At 42.7% G+C, this 15,340-nt stretch overlaps 2 protein-coding genes across 2 annotated transcripts; both read left to right on the forward strand.

Annotated features, from left to right (window-relative positions):
* Positions 1-1,759: 1,759 nt before the first annotated feature.
* On the forward strand, positions 1,760-7,578 carry LOC135486841 (sushi, von Willebrand factor type A, EGF and pentraxin domain-containing protein 1-like). Its single transcript, XM_064769945.1, has 12 exons — positions 1,760-1,823; positions 2,224-2,493; positions 2,742-2,921; positions 3,304-3,486; positions 3,718-3,909; positions 4,324-4,506; positions 4,856-5,041; positions 5,375-5,551; positions 5,801-5,986; positions 6,284-6,466; positions 6,865-7,032; positions 7,199-7,578. Exons 1-12 carry the CDS (start codon positions 1,760-1,762, stop codon positions 7,258-7,260), a joined length of 2,034 nt encoding a protein of 677 aa, XP_064626015.1. The 3' UTR covers positions 7,261-7,578.
* Positions 7,579-9,258: 1,680 nt separating this feature from the next.
* LOC135486685 (uncharacterized) lies at positions 9,259-12,377 on the forward strand. Its single transcript, XM_064769696.1, has 2 exons — positions 9,259-9,549; positions 10,867-12,377. The coding sequence occupies exons 1-2, from the start codon at positions 9,327-9,329 to the stop codon at positions 11,670-11,672; spliced, it is 1,029 nt and encodes a 342-aa protein (XP_064625766.1). The 5' UTR covers positions 9,259-9,326; the 3' UTR covers positions 11,673-12,377.
* The last annotated feature ends 2,963 nt before the right edge of the window (positions 12,378-15,340 follow it).

A 15,340-nucleotide genomic window follows, 5' to 3' on the forward strand; every position in this document is an offset into this window, starting at 1 on the left:
CGAAGGGCTACAAAGCCACAAATTGTATGAACAAATAAACATCCATATTCATCTATGAATATTAATTTAGGGAGAGCCAAGGGAAGTGACATGCGAATAAGAAGCACACTAACTAAATACGTGAATGACTCCGCATAAAAACCTCATTTTGACCTCATCAACGTGATCGTGCACGACACAAAAATCTGAAACCGAAAATGAATAAATCTATCAGATGTATACACAGAGAACAAATAAATTGGAAGATCATAATTTGCTTAGTTTATTTGTGTGTGTTTTTCAATAATAGGATCCCGGCATTAAGTCATTTTAGTAGGCACCTTATCGAACTGTAACAGTCTTCGTCGAAGGAGCGGTATATAGTGGTGTGCCCCTTTAAGCTGATGTCGACAGTTATTGCTGGATTTCATCAGGTTACTCTAGAATTAATGATTGAGACTTGGCTTCAAAAAACGTATTCGCAGATTTTGCTGCGCGGATGCCTCCCCTTTTCCATACATGCCCCCTTTCGTTTACTCAAATAGCAGTACAACGTACATAAGTAAATCCAATCACGAATATTTATAAACATTTTCGCAAAGACTAAAAATGTTTTGGCATCATTAAACGTAACTCTATAAAATCTTCTCGAAAGCATGGAATATATTTAAGAGATAGGATGTCTGTCAAGAAAGAGTCAAATTACAAACTCAATTACACTTTCTAGGCCATGATGCATACATGGACACGTCAAGGCATGGCAGGGAGTGGTGTCTCCACTCAGATGAAAAACCAATAGCTGCAGGATTTAATTGGTATACGTCAAGTCTTTACATGTACATCGCAGGAGAGGACTACAAGAAAGGAATAAATTTACTTTCGGTGAGTTCTTGCAAACTGCAGGGCCAGGGTATATCTTCAGGTAAAACTTACTTCACTTAATATATCACAAAATGTCAATCTATCAGTCAAGCTGTATGTGTCATTTACTGTGTGGGGAGAAGGAAACCGGTCGATGAGTTAAACATTAGAATCACCTGGTAACTCGGCATTAAAATCGATTTGATATTTCGTCGCCTAAACCACAATCGGTTTTCTTTGTCAAAATGTTATTGACAGCATCTCAAATCTCTTTGCTTGGTGCATTCGAACGATACATATACAGACCGTACTATCTTTATACAGTAAAGTAGAAACGCCTCGTTTTTCTTCCAGGAACGATGAGCCTTCAGTCAGTGATCACACTTGTGGGTGTTTATACAATTATTTGGATGGTTGGGTATTCTAAGGGCCTAAGTAAGTTATCAAAATTGAAATTGATTGCGGCAAATTTATCATGCTACAGATGAAAAAAAATTTCAAGTCCAAATATTTTTTTCACTTGTTTTTTTTCTGTTCAAAATGAAGAAACATCATCAGCCTCAAAAAAGTTTTGGCTTCGAAAATTTTTCAAAATTTTGAACTTCTGAAGGATGAAAAAATTTAGCTAGGCATACACTTTTATTCCCAGGTTGCAAGGACACAAATGCCAATTGCATGGGTTGGGCTAATGCTGGTGAATGTACGAGGAATCCGCCGTATATGCTTCCGAATTGTCCATTATCATGTGGAAAGTGCAAAGGTGAGAACTGGTAGTAACAAGAATAGATTAAATTGAATCAATACCTGTAGGAGAAAGTACGTGCATTATCTCGAGTCACTCCTCCTCTAAGGTTGCAGAGATCTACAATCTAACTCCCCGACCTTTGCTGCGAGCGGTTATTGCAAATTGACTTCAAAGATGGCGTCGGTTGCGACTCCGAGGTGTCTTTTCTCGTGCAATCCATGTGTGTCGAGTACATCAGGTCAGCTGCAGGACATGTACATGTATCACAATCGCGATCACCGGATTCATTAGTGACCTGAGCATTTTAGTTTTAGAGATCCATACAGACTAGAACCTTCAATACATCAGAGATTAAAAGCGCAAAGTAGAATCAAGTTATCCGAAAGGAAGCACTTTTACTCAACTGGAATGGGAATATGCCCCACGCTAAAGTCAACTTTCGTAATTTGCTGAACATGTTGTCACCGGCAGTTAACAGGGAAAAAAATGATTTTAATGAGTCTTTCGAGAATATTTTCACTCACATTATTACTATGTCCGATATTTTGCAACAAAATTGAGGAAAGCGTTCAGCAAAATGTAAAATGCAGAACTGAGGATTTGTCTGAATAAAAACTTTCGTCTGTACTATTCGTCAGCTCAAAAATACGCCCCGTCGAAAGGATGTATGAAGGTGTACCCCGATCAGCATGCCCATGGAGCCAACCCAGTCGACTGCTTCAGAGCCGTAGGGGTTAGCTGTCCTTGGACTTCGGCCAAATGTCGCGACTACTGCAGCCGGACAAGTAACTGCAAGGCAGTGGATTGGGATCCGCCCAGCAGCCTCTGTTGGATGCACACGCAACTACATGCAATGACACCAGGTGTTAATAACGTGGTGTATTATTTGAAAGTCGGTACCTGTGGAGGTCGGTATCAACATTTCAATAATATTTTTCAATAACGTTACAACCTTCTAATTGACAAAGTCGTTAGTGGTCACATCATGATCACAACTTTATCATCCCCCTCCGTTGTAACTTCTTGGCACCCGGGGCAGGGTTACAATGGGTCTAGTATTTTTAAATCTCAAATTTAAAGCGCCGAATCGGATATAAAACCGTAATGTGTAATCTAGTTTGAAGCTTATACAGCGGTATCTTTGCAATGTTCTCAGGATGTGGGACACCCCCAATGGTTCGGAACGCCAATCACAACGGGCAGACAAGGACAAAAAATGGTGGCAAAGTGAAGTACACGTGTATTGCTGGATATGCGTTTGCTGATGGAAGGCAATATAAAGAAATAATCTGTCGTGTAGACAGCTGGGAGCACATTGATCAAATCATGTGCAGCCGTGAGTTATTTGAACTCTCATTGATTGGATGAAAAGTTGCGTTGTGTTTTATAGACTTACAACGCCTAGTGTAGCGCTATATCTTTCCACGGCAACTTTCATTTATAGGCCTAATCGTAGCGGTAGGACTTAAAGCGGCCAACGTTACTGCTAACGCCGATTGAGCAACCGCACCATGAATACATCGTAGATAAGGCTCTCCGCAGTAGGCCTATGCATCATTGCAAACGTTAAGACATAGTCGTCCTAAATTCCGACCAGGTTGTTATTCAATCATAACTTGGTTCATCAAATCATATTGCCTGTCAGTTTGTCGTCTCAAGAACCAATCTCTTATATTCGATGCTCTACTAGAACTAAAGCTTTTTACCGAATGTTACAGTCGTCCGCTGCGGTACACCAACAGGAGTAAGAAATGCTGTGAAGAACTTCAACTCGGCCCTTGACAAGGATACACCCGGAAGTTTTTTCTGGTATTCTTGTAAGCCTGGGTATCAAGGTGTTGGGGAAAGGGCTGTTACATGTCAGTTGGACGGCAAATGGAAAGGATTTTTCTACTGTAAAGGTGAGAAACTGTTCCTTTTCTATGTGATTTCGGGACTGGCGTTAATTTAAAGCTTGTGGTGGTGAGCGTGACTTGAGTAATTCTTATAACTGAAAACGCATCTAATCTGCTCCATCTCTGACTGCTATTCTGTCCGCTGCTCCAATTGACTGTAAGTATTGCTCATCCGTCACTCCCGAAATAGAATGTTGTGCTTTCAAATGGTGTAATACTGTGTTCGTATACGGACAGCTCCAAACTCCTGCGATTCATTCCCACCGAAGATTCCAAACGTCTCCGGACAGTTCGACCCTCGCATCGACTCGAATGTAGTTGGGGCGACCTTCAGCTACACGTGTGCACCCGGCTACAAACATGGCGGCGCTGACAAGTCGGTCACGTGCCAGGCAAACAAAACATGGAAGGGAAACGTCAACTGTAAACGTATGTACATTTGCCTATTATATTACTTTTTTCCTCACTAGCAGAAATTTCTGTTTGAACGATCACGCAAAGGTGACGTTAATGCATTGTTTTTTTACATTTTTGAACGCTGATGGGTTGTTGTATGACGACAGGGCAATGAATGAATCACCAGGCTGAATTAGTGACCAGACAATGCAATGACCAGACAAATTGGCGAAAAACCAAGTGACTTGGCCCCAGTTATCCTGTCGCCTGTTCTGAAGTTGACTGGAGATTACTTGTGACGGCCCAGTATCATTGTTGCTCAAGTACATGTATACAGTACATGCTCTGGTATACTCATACCACGATCAATCCCATCTACCTACGGCCCGTTGTTTCGGGCAACTGGCATGCCCAGTTTGCTGTAATACTTGGGCTTGCCTGTTCTAGCTATCCATTGCAAAAACCCACCGACAGTCGAATACGCAGTGAAACAGCTAAACCCAGCCAACGACAACACTACATTTGGTAGTTCGTTTCGCTACACATGTCGGAAGCAGACAATGCATGTCGGAGATGAGGTCATAACATGCCAGGCGAATAACACCTGGACCGGGAGAGTCAAATGCCAAGGTAGGAGGAAAGATTTTTCCCGTGAAATACGGCCATCTTTGCAGAGGTGAGTAACCCAGCACCGAAAAAAGACGTCCATGTGGAAGTCTGACGCAAATGATTCCTGAAAAAGTGTCCATACCTGAGCAACCGATTCCGTACTTTTCATGCCAAGCCCTTATCGACTCAGATTCCCTAGCTTATATCATTTGGTTGTAGCGACTATTTTACTACTGGTTGTTTCCACGGTCTAAAGAGTCTGCTCTAGAGAAGCTGTTGAAAGAGCAAAAGGGCCTTCAAGAAGCAAGGGTCTTCGGTGTTTATCATTTTGTACCATTGAATATAGTGGGTTTAGCGTTTGTTTTTGTAGCCTTGGTTTGCTTTGAACCACCCAGTGTTGGCTACTCTGTCAACGATGCCGCCGAAACGTCCAGCATTGGTCAGACAATAACATACGGATGCTTGATGGGTATGGAGTTCCGAGATGGTAATCGTCTCAAGACTATACGGTGTCAGAAATATGGCATCTGGCCGAAAATTGATAAAGCTTGTACACGTAAGTTACATTTGGGCTTCATTTTTCCGGCTTCCTGCTTTCGTTAAGCACATTCCGCTCCGACTGTGGGGCACAGGTCCATGTAGATTAGTCTGTCTTTGGGCACTTTCTGCATGTACGTCTGTCCATTCGTGTCCATGCAGTCGCAGGGCCCTTTGCGTGGGCCGCTCTGGGTTCTCTCCACAGGTCTTTGTGGCCGGCTGGTCTTCCCCTGCTTTCCACTGTCATATTCAGAACTAGTACATCAGACTACATCTCAAAAGATATGATCAAACATGCACATTGTATGTTTTTTCTGAATATTCTCAACTTTGTCTTGCCACTGTGTTTCAGACATCCGTTGCTCATCTCCACCCGAGGTGAGACATGCCAAGATTGTCAACCATGCCGCCTACTACAACTACCTGTCAAAGTTACACTACAGATGTGATAAAGGTCACCGTCATGTCAAAGATAGGTACATCAGGTGCTTGATCAACAAGAAGTGGCAAGGCAATATCAAATGCATTGGTGTGTATTCGTCTTCCATGAATCATGTTCATCTTAAGGTTCGAAGTCGGATCGACTCATCGTGTTTCGAAATAACTGACTGTGCATTCGGCTTTCTCCTATCCGCCAAGCGACCCTTCTCGAACACAAGAAGCCATTGCACTTATAGAATGTGCGAATGATTGGAAGAGTTCGAGTTGTCTTGAACGAAAGGTGTATGGTCAATTTTCTGGTATACTGCTTATGCTGTTTCGGTGTCTGTTATTGCAGCCTCGACTGGTTGTGGAAACCCCCGCATCGTGGCAAATGCTCTAAGACAATTCAATCCGAAAACTGATAAGTCAACATTTGGGAGCTCGTTCACCTACACATGTAAGAAGGGATATAAGCAAGTCAGTGACGTCGAGATATTTTGTGCTTCCAACCTCTACTGGAAGGGCAATGTGGAGTGTAAGGGTAAGAGTAGTCTATGTTTTTGACTTTTGTCACTAATCTGAACTACTTGTAATTTCAAATACATGTATATTCTCTCTATACTGAAAGATCATGGTGTCTAAAAAAAAGCTATCTATACTATTCAGCAGAAACACTACAATATGGTGGGGTATACCAAAACCCCTTGATATACCAGAAAAACTTTGGCCGCCCGAACAGGCCACCCTTCCCACATAGCACCATTTGGTGTAGCACTCTATTTGCTATCTATAGCATCCCGTTTTTAGAGGTGTACTACAAGCTATTTTATTTCATTAGCGGTCTCTTGTGGGATTCCGACCCACCCAGCCTATGCGGCCAATCGTTTCGACCCCACCAAGGATAAAGATATGTATAACAGTGTGTTCAGGTACACGTGTAAGGAAGGACACGAGCTGGAGAAGGGCAGCTTTATCACGTGCGAGGCGGAGGGACGCTGGAAGGGGAAGGTGAAATGCTTACGTGAGTCGATCGATTGAACACCATATAGATTATAGTGTTTTGATTGGGAAAAGTGTTGGTGACAAAACTGTCGCTGGCAGTATTTACCGTAAACCGGATGATATTCGCGACTCATTATTCCCAAGAAGTTTAATTCTTTTAACCTCATTAGTTTCGGCAGCAAAACGTAAATTAGCAAATTCGCTAACATTACATTTGGTTTTAGCAAAAATCACTCGATTCTTTTATTTCTACAACGATCGCGATATGCATGGCTCTACGAGTACGATTTGAGCATAAACCCCATCAACCATTCGTGCATTTAGAAATTTTAGCAGGGAGGACATTTTATGCTAAAAATGTATCTTCCTCAGTTCCTTCTTATACATATCACCTTCCTTTTGTACATTATTTTGTAGCTGTGGATTGCGGTCAGCCCAGGGATTATGCAAATGCCCGTAAACAAGTAAAAAGAACGACCTATAAAGGGAAGGTATACTACACGTGCGCTGATGGCTCAAAGACTCTCGTTAAGACTTGCAATAAAAGCAAGCAATGGGAACCAAGTGTCGGCCTAAAATGTAAAGGTTCGTTTCCCATACTTGAAATATATACAACCTCCACAATTTGGTTCTAGTTTCCGCCCGTATGAGCGAAGGAAGGCTCTTAGTAAATCACCTCTGATCCATTCGCCCTAATCCTCCATTCGTGAGGAATATCATCATTGACTGACTCCATTCTTTTTTATTTCAGAATTGTCCACTGATCTTCCAGATACTGTTGACATGGCTGATATCGACCTCGGTGATTTGTAGTACCGACATTGTCCGCATGTGCGTCAGGCATTTCCTCCTGGCCGGCCCCGAAGTGGCCGCTATATGACAACTCGTAACTTTCGAAAGCGATGGCCAATTTTAGTGCTGATATGTTTTCATTCTCCCTGAAATAATATTAGAAGTTATTGGCCACTTTTCAACAACAAACAAACGAGCCTCATACATAAATTTATATTTAAATAAATTGTAACCATAACTATTGACCAGTTTTGCGAGTAATAAAAACGTACTGTTTATGAATAATCTAATCTTCTGCCACAGTGTGCATTACGTGTATTTTCCCTTGTCGATGTTGGCCCATCGACCACCATGAAAGCTGTTTTCTGGGATCAATGTTATCAAGATTTGCCCTGATAACCCTTCCACAACTGCATAAGTGAGAAGAACAATAGACATACTTGCAAACGGGCTTTGTTTAAAGACAACAATAGACCGAGTATTTGAATTACCTCGAGGTATAAGGTGCAAAAATGGGACGGTTTGCTCCCGTGTAAACGGCCCTATCCACCAGTGATCGGATTCGATCTTATGAATTATAAGAACCATGATTATGTTATACATTCATGTACTTCATTTTTATGAACGATATAATACTTGACTTGCCAAACTCAGAAATGCAGCGCCACTCGCGGACAAAGATAGAACAACTCGACATTTTTTTCACCGGTTTTCGCTGCGCATGCGTACCAGCCGTCATCTTTCGCGCCGACGGACGAGAAAAACAACTGTTCTACACGCAGTGAAAGCAAATTCACACAGGTAAACTGGTTATAACTGTGGTACGTCTGTTTCTTAAGACGTAATAGTTATCAGATTGCTAAATTATCTTAAATCATGAGCCTTAAAGAACTTTTTGAACTCTCAAAAACTTACACAAAACAAGTTCAGATTGCCGCCATTATTAGTTTCCGGATGGCTTGTACGCATGCGCAGCGAAAACCGGTGAAAAAAATGTCGAGTTTTTCTATCTTTGTCCGCGAGTGGCGCTGCATTTCTGAGTTTGGCAAGTCAAGTATTATTGGCCGATGCAAGGTGCATGACGTCATGACGCCACGCGCCATCGAAACTCAATAATGTAAAATGCATAGCTGTGTTATGACGCCAAGACGTTACGACAGCAGCCTTTTTTGTACCTAATCATTGCCAAGACTCGGGCCACGGCTGTCACTGAGAATTAAACTTCGCCACAAGTAAGTCACGATTCCGGTATGTAATTGCTATAGTTTGGTCCAAGATGATGAAAAAGTTTTCATATCGCTCTCATTTTCAATCATTTCACAATTTCTCTTGGATTTTCACACCACACGATTTTAAGTCATGGCACGATCTTCCTCAGACTCAGATCAGAGTGAGTGAGACACAGAATGCCTGCGCATGCGGTGGGCCTTGACCTGACGAACATCCTTATTTATCACAACCTGACAGTGACAATACCTTGCAGTTACCTAAAGTTACACATTTGAAAATGTGTGACAATCTCCCTGGTTTGTTGTAGTATTTATTCTCTTTACATGGGTAGGCCTCCCCTCGTCCATGGCATCGCCTCGGCTCAGCACGTCACCGTCGTCAGATCGCGCGTGGCAATAAAACGGCCGTTTGCTGCAGGGCCCAGTTGTTCAAAACAAACTTTGTCCCTTAAAACGCTGGCGTTAACAACTGAAGGAGAATCGCCAAGTTAAGTTAACGCCAGCCTGAGTGACTTGTTTCGAACAACAACCGTGCCCAGGTCTTCGATTCGAGTTGAAAATAATCTTAAGACCGCGCTCCACACTGTTGGTTTGTGACTTCTATATTCATACAACGATATGAGGAGGCAACGACTTAGTCACTTGACTAACGTCCATCCATACGTGGTCATCAAGTCGCGTGATTTCATGCCATTGCCATGGCTGCCAACGGTCATCTCTTGCAAATGGAGTTTTTATTCGGTGTGGCCCTATACACGTCATCACACTAAACCACCTGGATGGACTTTTTCTCTCATTCAGAATCAGATCGCTGCTGCGAGACAAAGGGTTTGCGCCGAGACAGCGTTTGACGTCGCCATGGCCTACCTACTTAGGCTCGGTTGCGGACTTTCTCGGATACGCTTGGCTCTGACCATCGGCCTCATCTGTGCCGCCTTGGTCTGCTTGCACATCTTCTACCAGAGTGGCCAGTTGCGACATATCAGTCTGACCAAGGTTCTGTCAAAGTCGAGGGAGAGCGAATTACGCTGGCCAAGATTTAAGAAATTCATCGAATCGTGGACTGCCGTCGATCCGGACAGTAAGTAAACAAACGAGGTGTCACCTATAGATTATAGAATAGAGGTCATCCTACGATATTTTGTTGAGTAAAAACTGTGGATAGCACTACAACACCCATCTATGAAACGGGACCAGGTTTACCATGTGGATGCGGTTACGGCCGTTCTTTACCCTCATTCTCTTGCATACGATTATACCTAAAAGTATTGTTGAACCACAGAATGATCAAATATATTTATGGGGATGAAGAATACTTCTGTTTTGTATACAGTGGAATTCCCGATCAGACTTATGATTAGATTATCACATGTAAGATATAGTTTGTGAAAAGCCAGCAAATATCTCGATGGGTTGCTATACAGAACTGTCCTCAGAGCAGGGGTTTAGAATTGTTTACGATCAATATTTAGTTATGTAGTCATGGAAGCAAGGAAGTGCCATATATACGCTATCGTGTGAAGCGGACTGAAACCGCACGGTATGCTATATGCTAATCCGGCGCTTGCGGACGCAGCGGGGTCGTCAATTGCTAACAGTAACAACATCAACAATGGTTCGGCAGTTATCCGAATATACAATTCTACTAGCGGCTTTTCAGCAGGTTTCCTTGCTTCACTGGAAGTTTGTCAAAAAGCAATTTGATAAAATCACGTGTGAGGCCAGAATTTTCCAAGGTGTCAATGTAATGAAGCCGCATTGCAGAATTACTCATCTGTTCATTAGTGCAAAAGGCGATGAATAACTCGCCGTAAAGGTTCGGGAAGAATTAAATGCATCTTTATAACGTGCGTGGCTTACCTATGCAACATGAATCGATTTCATAAACGAATATCTCTGGTAGAGTGCTAAGAATATACCATGCAGACCATGCGAATTCGATTCCTTTCATTAGTAAAAGTTATTAGCGTTCTAATCGATAGATGATGGATCTGGTCGACCACGAAGAGTAGGATACATCTAGTAATTGAAATATCCACTGCTAATACCGCCCGAAGGATTACATTTGGTCGGAATCATCAACTTTCATGTTGCGTTGATTTGTCACTCCGGGAATATTAGTCGTATCTTTCCCTTCCACACTCTAAGAAGTTAGACATCAAGGTCCGGTTTTTAGGTTCTGAAAAACCTGACCAATACACTTATGCAACCCATCATGCCCGTCGAACCGTTTTTAGCGAAATGAAAAACTCTAAATGGTTCAGCATTCAAGTGTCTCAGAGAGGTGCCAGGAAATCCTTCCCTCAAAAACCGGTGTATACTCGTACTTGTACTAGTTGTAATGGGTGATAAACAGTTAGGAGCTCGCACTATTTTAGGTTCCTTTTTCGCATTGCAGAACGAATATTCGGACCCAAGGCGGCGGCACAAGTTGATTTCAACAAAGGCAAAGCTCCAAAGCGTTCCAAACCCGTCGTTCCGAGACTCGTTCACTTTGTCTGGCCAAAAAGTGACAAGAGGACAAAGTTCCGTTTCCATCAACTGATCACCATCCTAGCTGCCTACAAACATATCAAACCTAACGAGATTTGGTTCTGGCACGAGGGACAGATCCCCACTGGGGACTATTGGAAGGAGATGCTACGAAAGGTGCCGAACATTAAACTTAAGTACCGCCCCTTCCCAAGGGCTATCTTCGGCAGGCCAGTGAATGTTGAAGAGCATGTTAGCGATATCGTGAGACTCGAATCCGTCAAACAGTATGGCGGAATCTATCTCGATTTAGACGTGGTTGCGGTGAGGAACTTTGATCCTCTACTATACTATGATACCACGATGGGATATGAGGTCCCTGGCGGTTTATGCAATGGTGTAATCATTTCAAAACCCAGTGCAATTTTCTTGAACAAGTGGTATGAGAATTATAGAACTTTTAATGACACCACATGGGCGGAGCACTCAGTGTTTTTACCAGCGAGGATGGCGAGTCAAGACCCGGAGTCGATCCATACTGAAGCGGATTCCCTCCATTCGCCCGGATGGATAAGGTTCCCGAGACTTTATCATAATAACTCCTGGGACTGGAGCGAGAACTACGCCATGCATCTGTATTATAGACTTTATAACAAGGACCATAACAAAGATGACATTATGACCTTAAACACGACGCTGGGAAGGTTATTCAGATACATCTACTATGTGTGAACGAGCTACAGAGACGAGCTTTGTATCAGACTGCAGAGTTGTTGATGATTTTGCTACATATAGTGATGGCGTGACCAAAATGATGGTTTGGGTGGTACCAAGATGATACTGAATGCACTTCTGCACCCATTGCTTCCATTCTATCGTGCTGCTTCTATTGTGAAACCGTCCAACGTTTTGTCACTTTTGTGTGAAATTTAAGATTGGGTCGCTGTACTCCAATGTGCTGTAATACGTATACAAGTATGCACATCGGCGTGAATGAAGTATTTGTTGCCATCTTCATTGCAGGAACACTTTTTGTCTATTATTGTTGTTCGACATTTTGTTTTGTAGTACATACATCTGGGCTGAGTTGTTCAAAACCAGCGCCGTTAAGTCTTAACATGAACATTTTGATGGTATTATCTGAAAGAGATAACGTCATTGAGGTCACTTACGTAAACGTTAGGGATATTAACGTGACTTTTGTGCTTTTGCACAACCGTGCCCTGTGCACACAGCCACCGTGAGCTGTCAAGCAAGGATCCCCAAACGGCGATGGCGTGTCGTCGCCAATTCGGGTGACAACTCAGGCCCTCGAAACATCCCGATTCGACTATGCCTTGGAGTCGGGAGTTTCAAGAAAATGGTTGGGCTGCCTGGATCTAGCTTTGCCGACACATAGCCGAATCGGAATTTACAGCATTTTACACAAATAAAAATATGTGCGATATATCTTGCTTAATCTTACTAATTGGTGTTACAGAGTCAATTGTGAGTTCACCGTTGAAATCAACTTTTAATACTAGTACATCCGACGTTTTTAGTCACAGTGATACGAATGCAATATCAACTCCTGAAAACCGTCTTTTCCGTCTGAATTTTATAGCGCCCTTGATGATTTGAATGAAAAAAAATGTGTCTTGTATCCCATAACTATGGGGACGCTTTATTCATTGCAACTGAGGACGCTGAGATTTCAACTCTTGAAAATCGTAGTGATCATAGTGGATCGAAGCCTATTTTAATGGGCTATCTGTCATATCGAACTTGATGCCATGAGTTAGTCATACGTCATTTTCTATGATATTCGCCCTACTTTATAAACAACTCTGACCTAGACTCCCTGGGCAGCCTATCGCGTCATCCTAATTTGGTCTCCTGAGGGTGAGGAACGAGGCCGGTCCACTTTGTCCGGAGTGTACTCTGACCTTATTCTCCAGAAATATAGAATTAACATTTGAACATGATTTGAATAAGTTAACCCAACTGGGTCAGCGAGCAGATCAACCAAGCATGCCTTTTTCTTCACCTATTCTTCACTTATTGTGGGCGAAATATCGTGTGAATAGATGATATGATCATACTCTGTATTAGAAATTAGAAGCGTATAATTTCGTGCTGGAAATAAGTACATGTATTTTTGATACGTGTATGTACAGAATGACGACGTATCAGCAACAGGAAAGCATATAGGCCTTGAAATGTGGGAGGACTACATTGAACAAGTGTTTCTCAATTAAACGTGGAGGTCATTATCAGGTTGTTAACACCGTTCTAGAATACTAGTTCGCATATATCAATTTGTTGGTGGAAATCTCCATTTCGGAACCAGGAAGTATATACTCTCATGCAAAACTGTCATGTCGACTGTGCCATACATTAATGGAGTTCGCCTGGCCAAGCCTTATCTTCCATGATACACAGTACTCCATGGTGGAGCTTGGATGGGACATGAAAAACAGTGTAACAGTAACACCGCTGTCGAACAACACCATACGACATAACTATAAGACAGGAAGGTAAGTTCAAGGTATTGGATAGTGTCGCGGACAAGTCCCAAAACGAAGGCTCGGATCTGCTCTGATCGGCGTGTACATGTATATATGCCTTATCTCTTCAACTATTTTTACGATCTTCAAGTTGACAAGCATTTTCACGTGGGCTATCTTTCTTACCATAAAACTGTTCGGCCTGGCAAAGCATGTGGTAACGGGACATTGTTTCTTTTACTACAGATCCAACGATATCACGGGTAAGACTCGATGTAGGAAAGTGCCATGAGTCCTCACATAAATCCTCCATGGCGCCCTCTCCCGCCAATCGAACCTCCACGGCCAACCACACGGCAACGTCTCAAACGACTGTTCGACTGCGGAGGATGTTATCGGCGGCTGCAGTGCGACCGATGTAGCATAAGGTCAAGATCAGATGGCCTCCTCGTCTGCGCCGTTATCCAGATTGTCCTTGCCATTGCCAGCGTCATCCTCTCTACAATTAAAGTTATTATTTGTGGCATCAGCCAATCAGTGGTCTGGACTTACGCCTTCTCTCTAATGATGATGCTTTCTGGTTCGTTTTCCGCCCACTTTGTTAGAAGTAAGAGCGAGAACAGAGCATTTGCGATATGGATTGTGTTCGTTTCCTTTTCCATGATAACAGTGACTGTGATAACTCTTCTCTCCATCAGTAACAGTTTCAAAGAATACCTATCACATTCCGATATATCAACGCCAACAGACCAGTTTTGCCATGACGGACACACTTGGACGGCATACATAAACGTACATTACATAACTATATACTTTGTTGAAGCCAGTGGCGCGGTTACTGCGATGACCCAGGGCATCATTGCCTTGACTCTTGCCATCAAACGATGCGGATTGTGTCTGCGCAGGCAAGGAAGTGATGACGTCATATTGGAAGAGCAGGCAACAGAAGACGAAGAGAATGCGCAAAGCGACAGTGAATCTGAGACTGACCCGGTTGGTAGAGCACTACAACTTCACAATTTTGCGCAGGATAGCGAGGATGAAATTGCGCATACAGATTCAGGAGATGCAAATGGACGTGTAGAAGGTCGCGAACTGCAAGATGCCGATCATGTTGATGTGCGCCATGATAGCAATAATCTCCTGCAAAATTCCGGCGATACATGTATGGCTGTGCTTGATGATGATAACGATGATGATTTCCCGCATAACTCCGGCCATAATGAAGACAGTTCCGTCCTCATCAATTATCATGATTCCAGTGGCCAGGGTGACGATAAACTCATTGATGATGATGATCTACACCAGCATCCAAGCTGTGATGATGACATAGCTCTCATTGACGATGATGATATGTAAATTGCCTCAGTTACCAGTTTATTACGAAACGCTTGACCAAGGTATTGGCCAAAAGACGTAAATTTTAGTTAAATTAGCACAGCGATGGGGAGCCTCATAGCCAAGTGATTAACACACTAGGGGGAGGGGGAGAACCAGGGGAGAACCCAGCCATTGGCGTGGCTTTCAAGGATCTAAAATTCCTGGCTCTTCACGACACGTAGTACAAAATATTCGAGAGTCTGTCGGATGAGACTAAAAGCTGTGGTCCCTTGTCCCTGAGTGTCTATGACAGGGCAAGTAAAAGATCCAACATAAGGTGGACAGTAGCCTATAGTGGACTCATCTTATTTTGTATGATGTGGTCCATGTAGATACTAAATTATAGTTGTCAATTGTGTGTTTGTAGTAAATATTTTATGAAAAACTTTATATTTATTTTGATAAAATAAACAAGATGTGTGGCTTTTAAGTACATTCGTGTGTCATCGTTTGCGCGAGTACATGTACTGATATCGTTACCGGGATCAGAGATACAATTTATTGGAGTCATATTTCTTAATTCGGGAACTTTAC

This window comes from Lineus longissimus, chromosome 4, assembly GCF_910592395.1.
Source record: "Lineus longissimus chromosome 4, tnLinLong1.2, whole genome shotgun sequence".
Lineage (NCBI taxonomy): Eukaryota > Metazoa > Nemertea > Pilidiophora > Heteronemertea > Lineidae > Lineus > Lineus longissimus.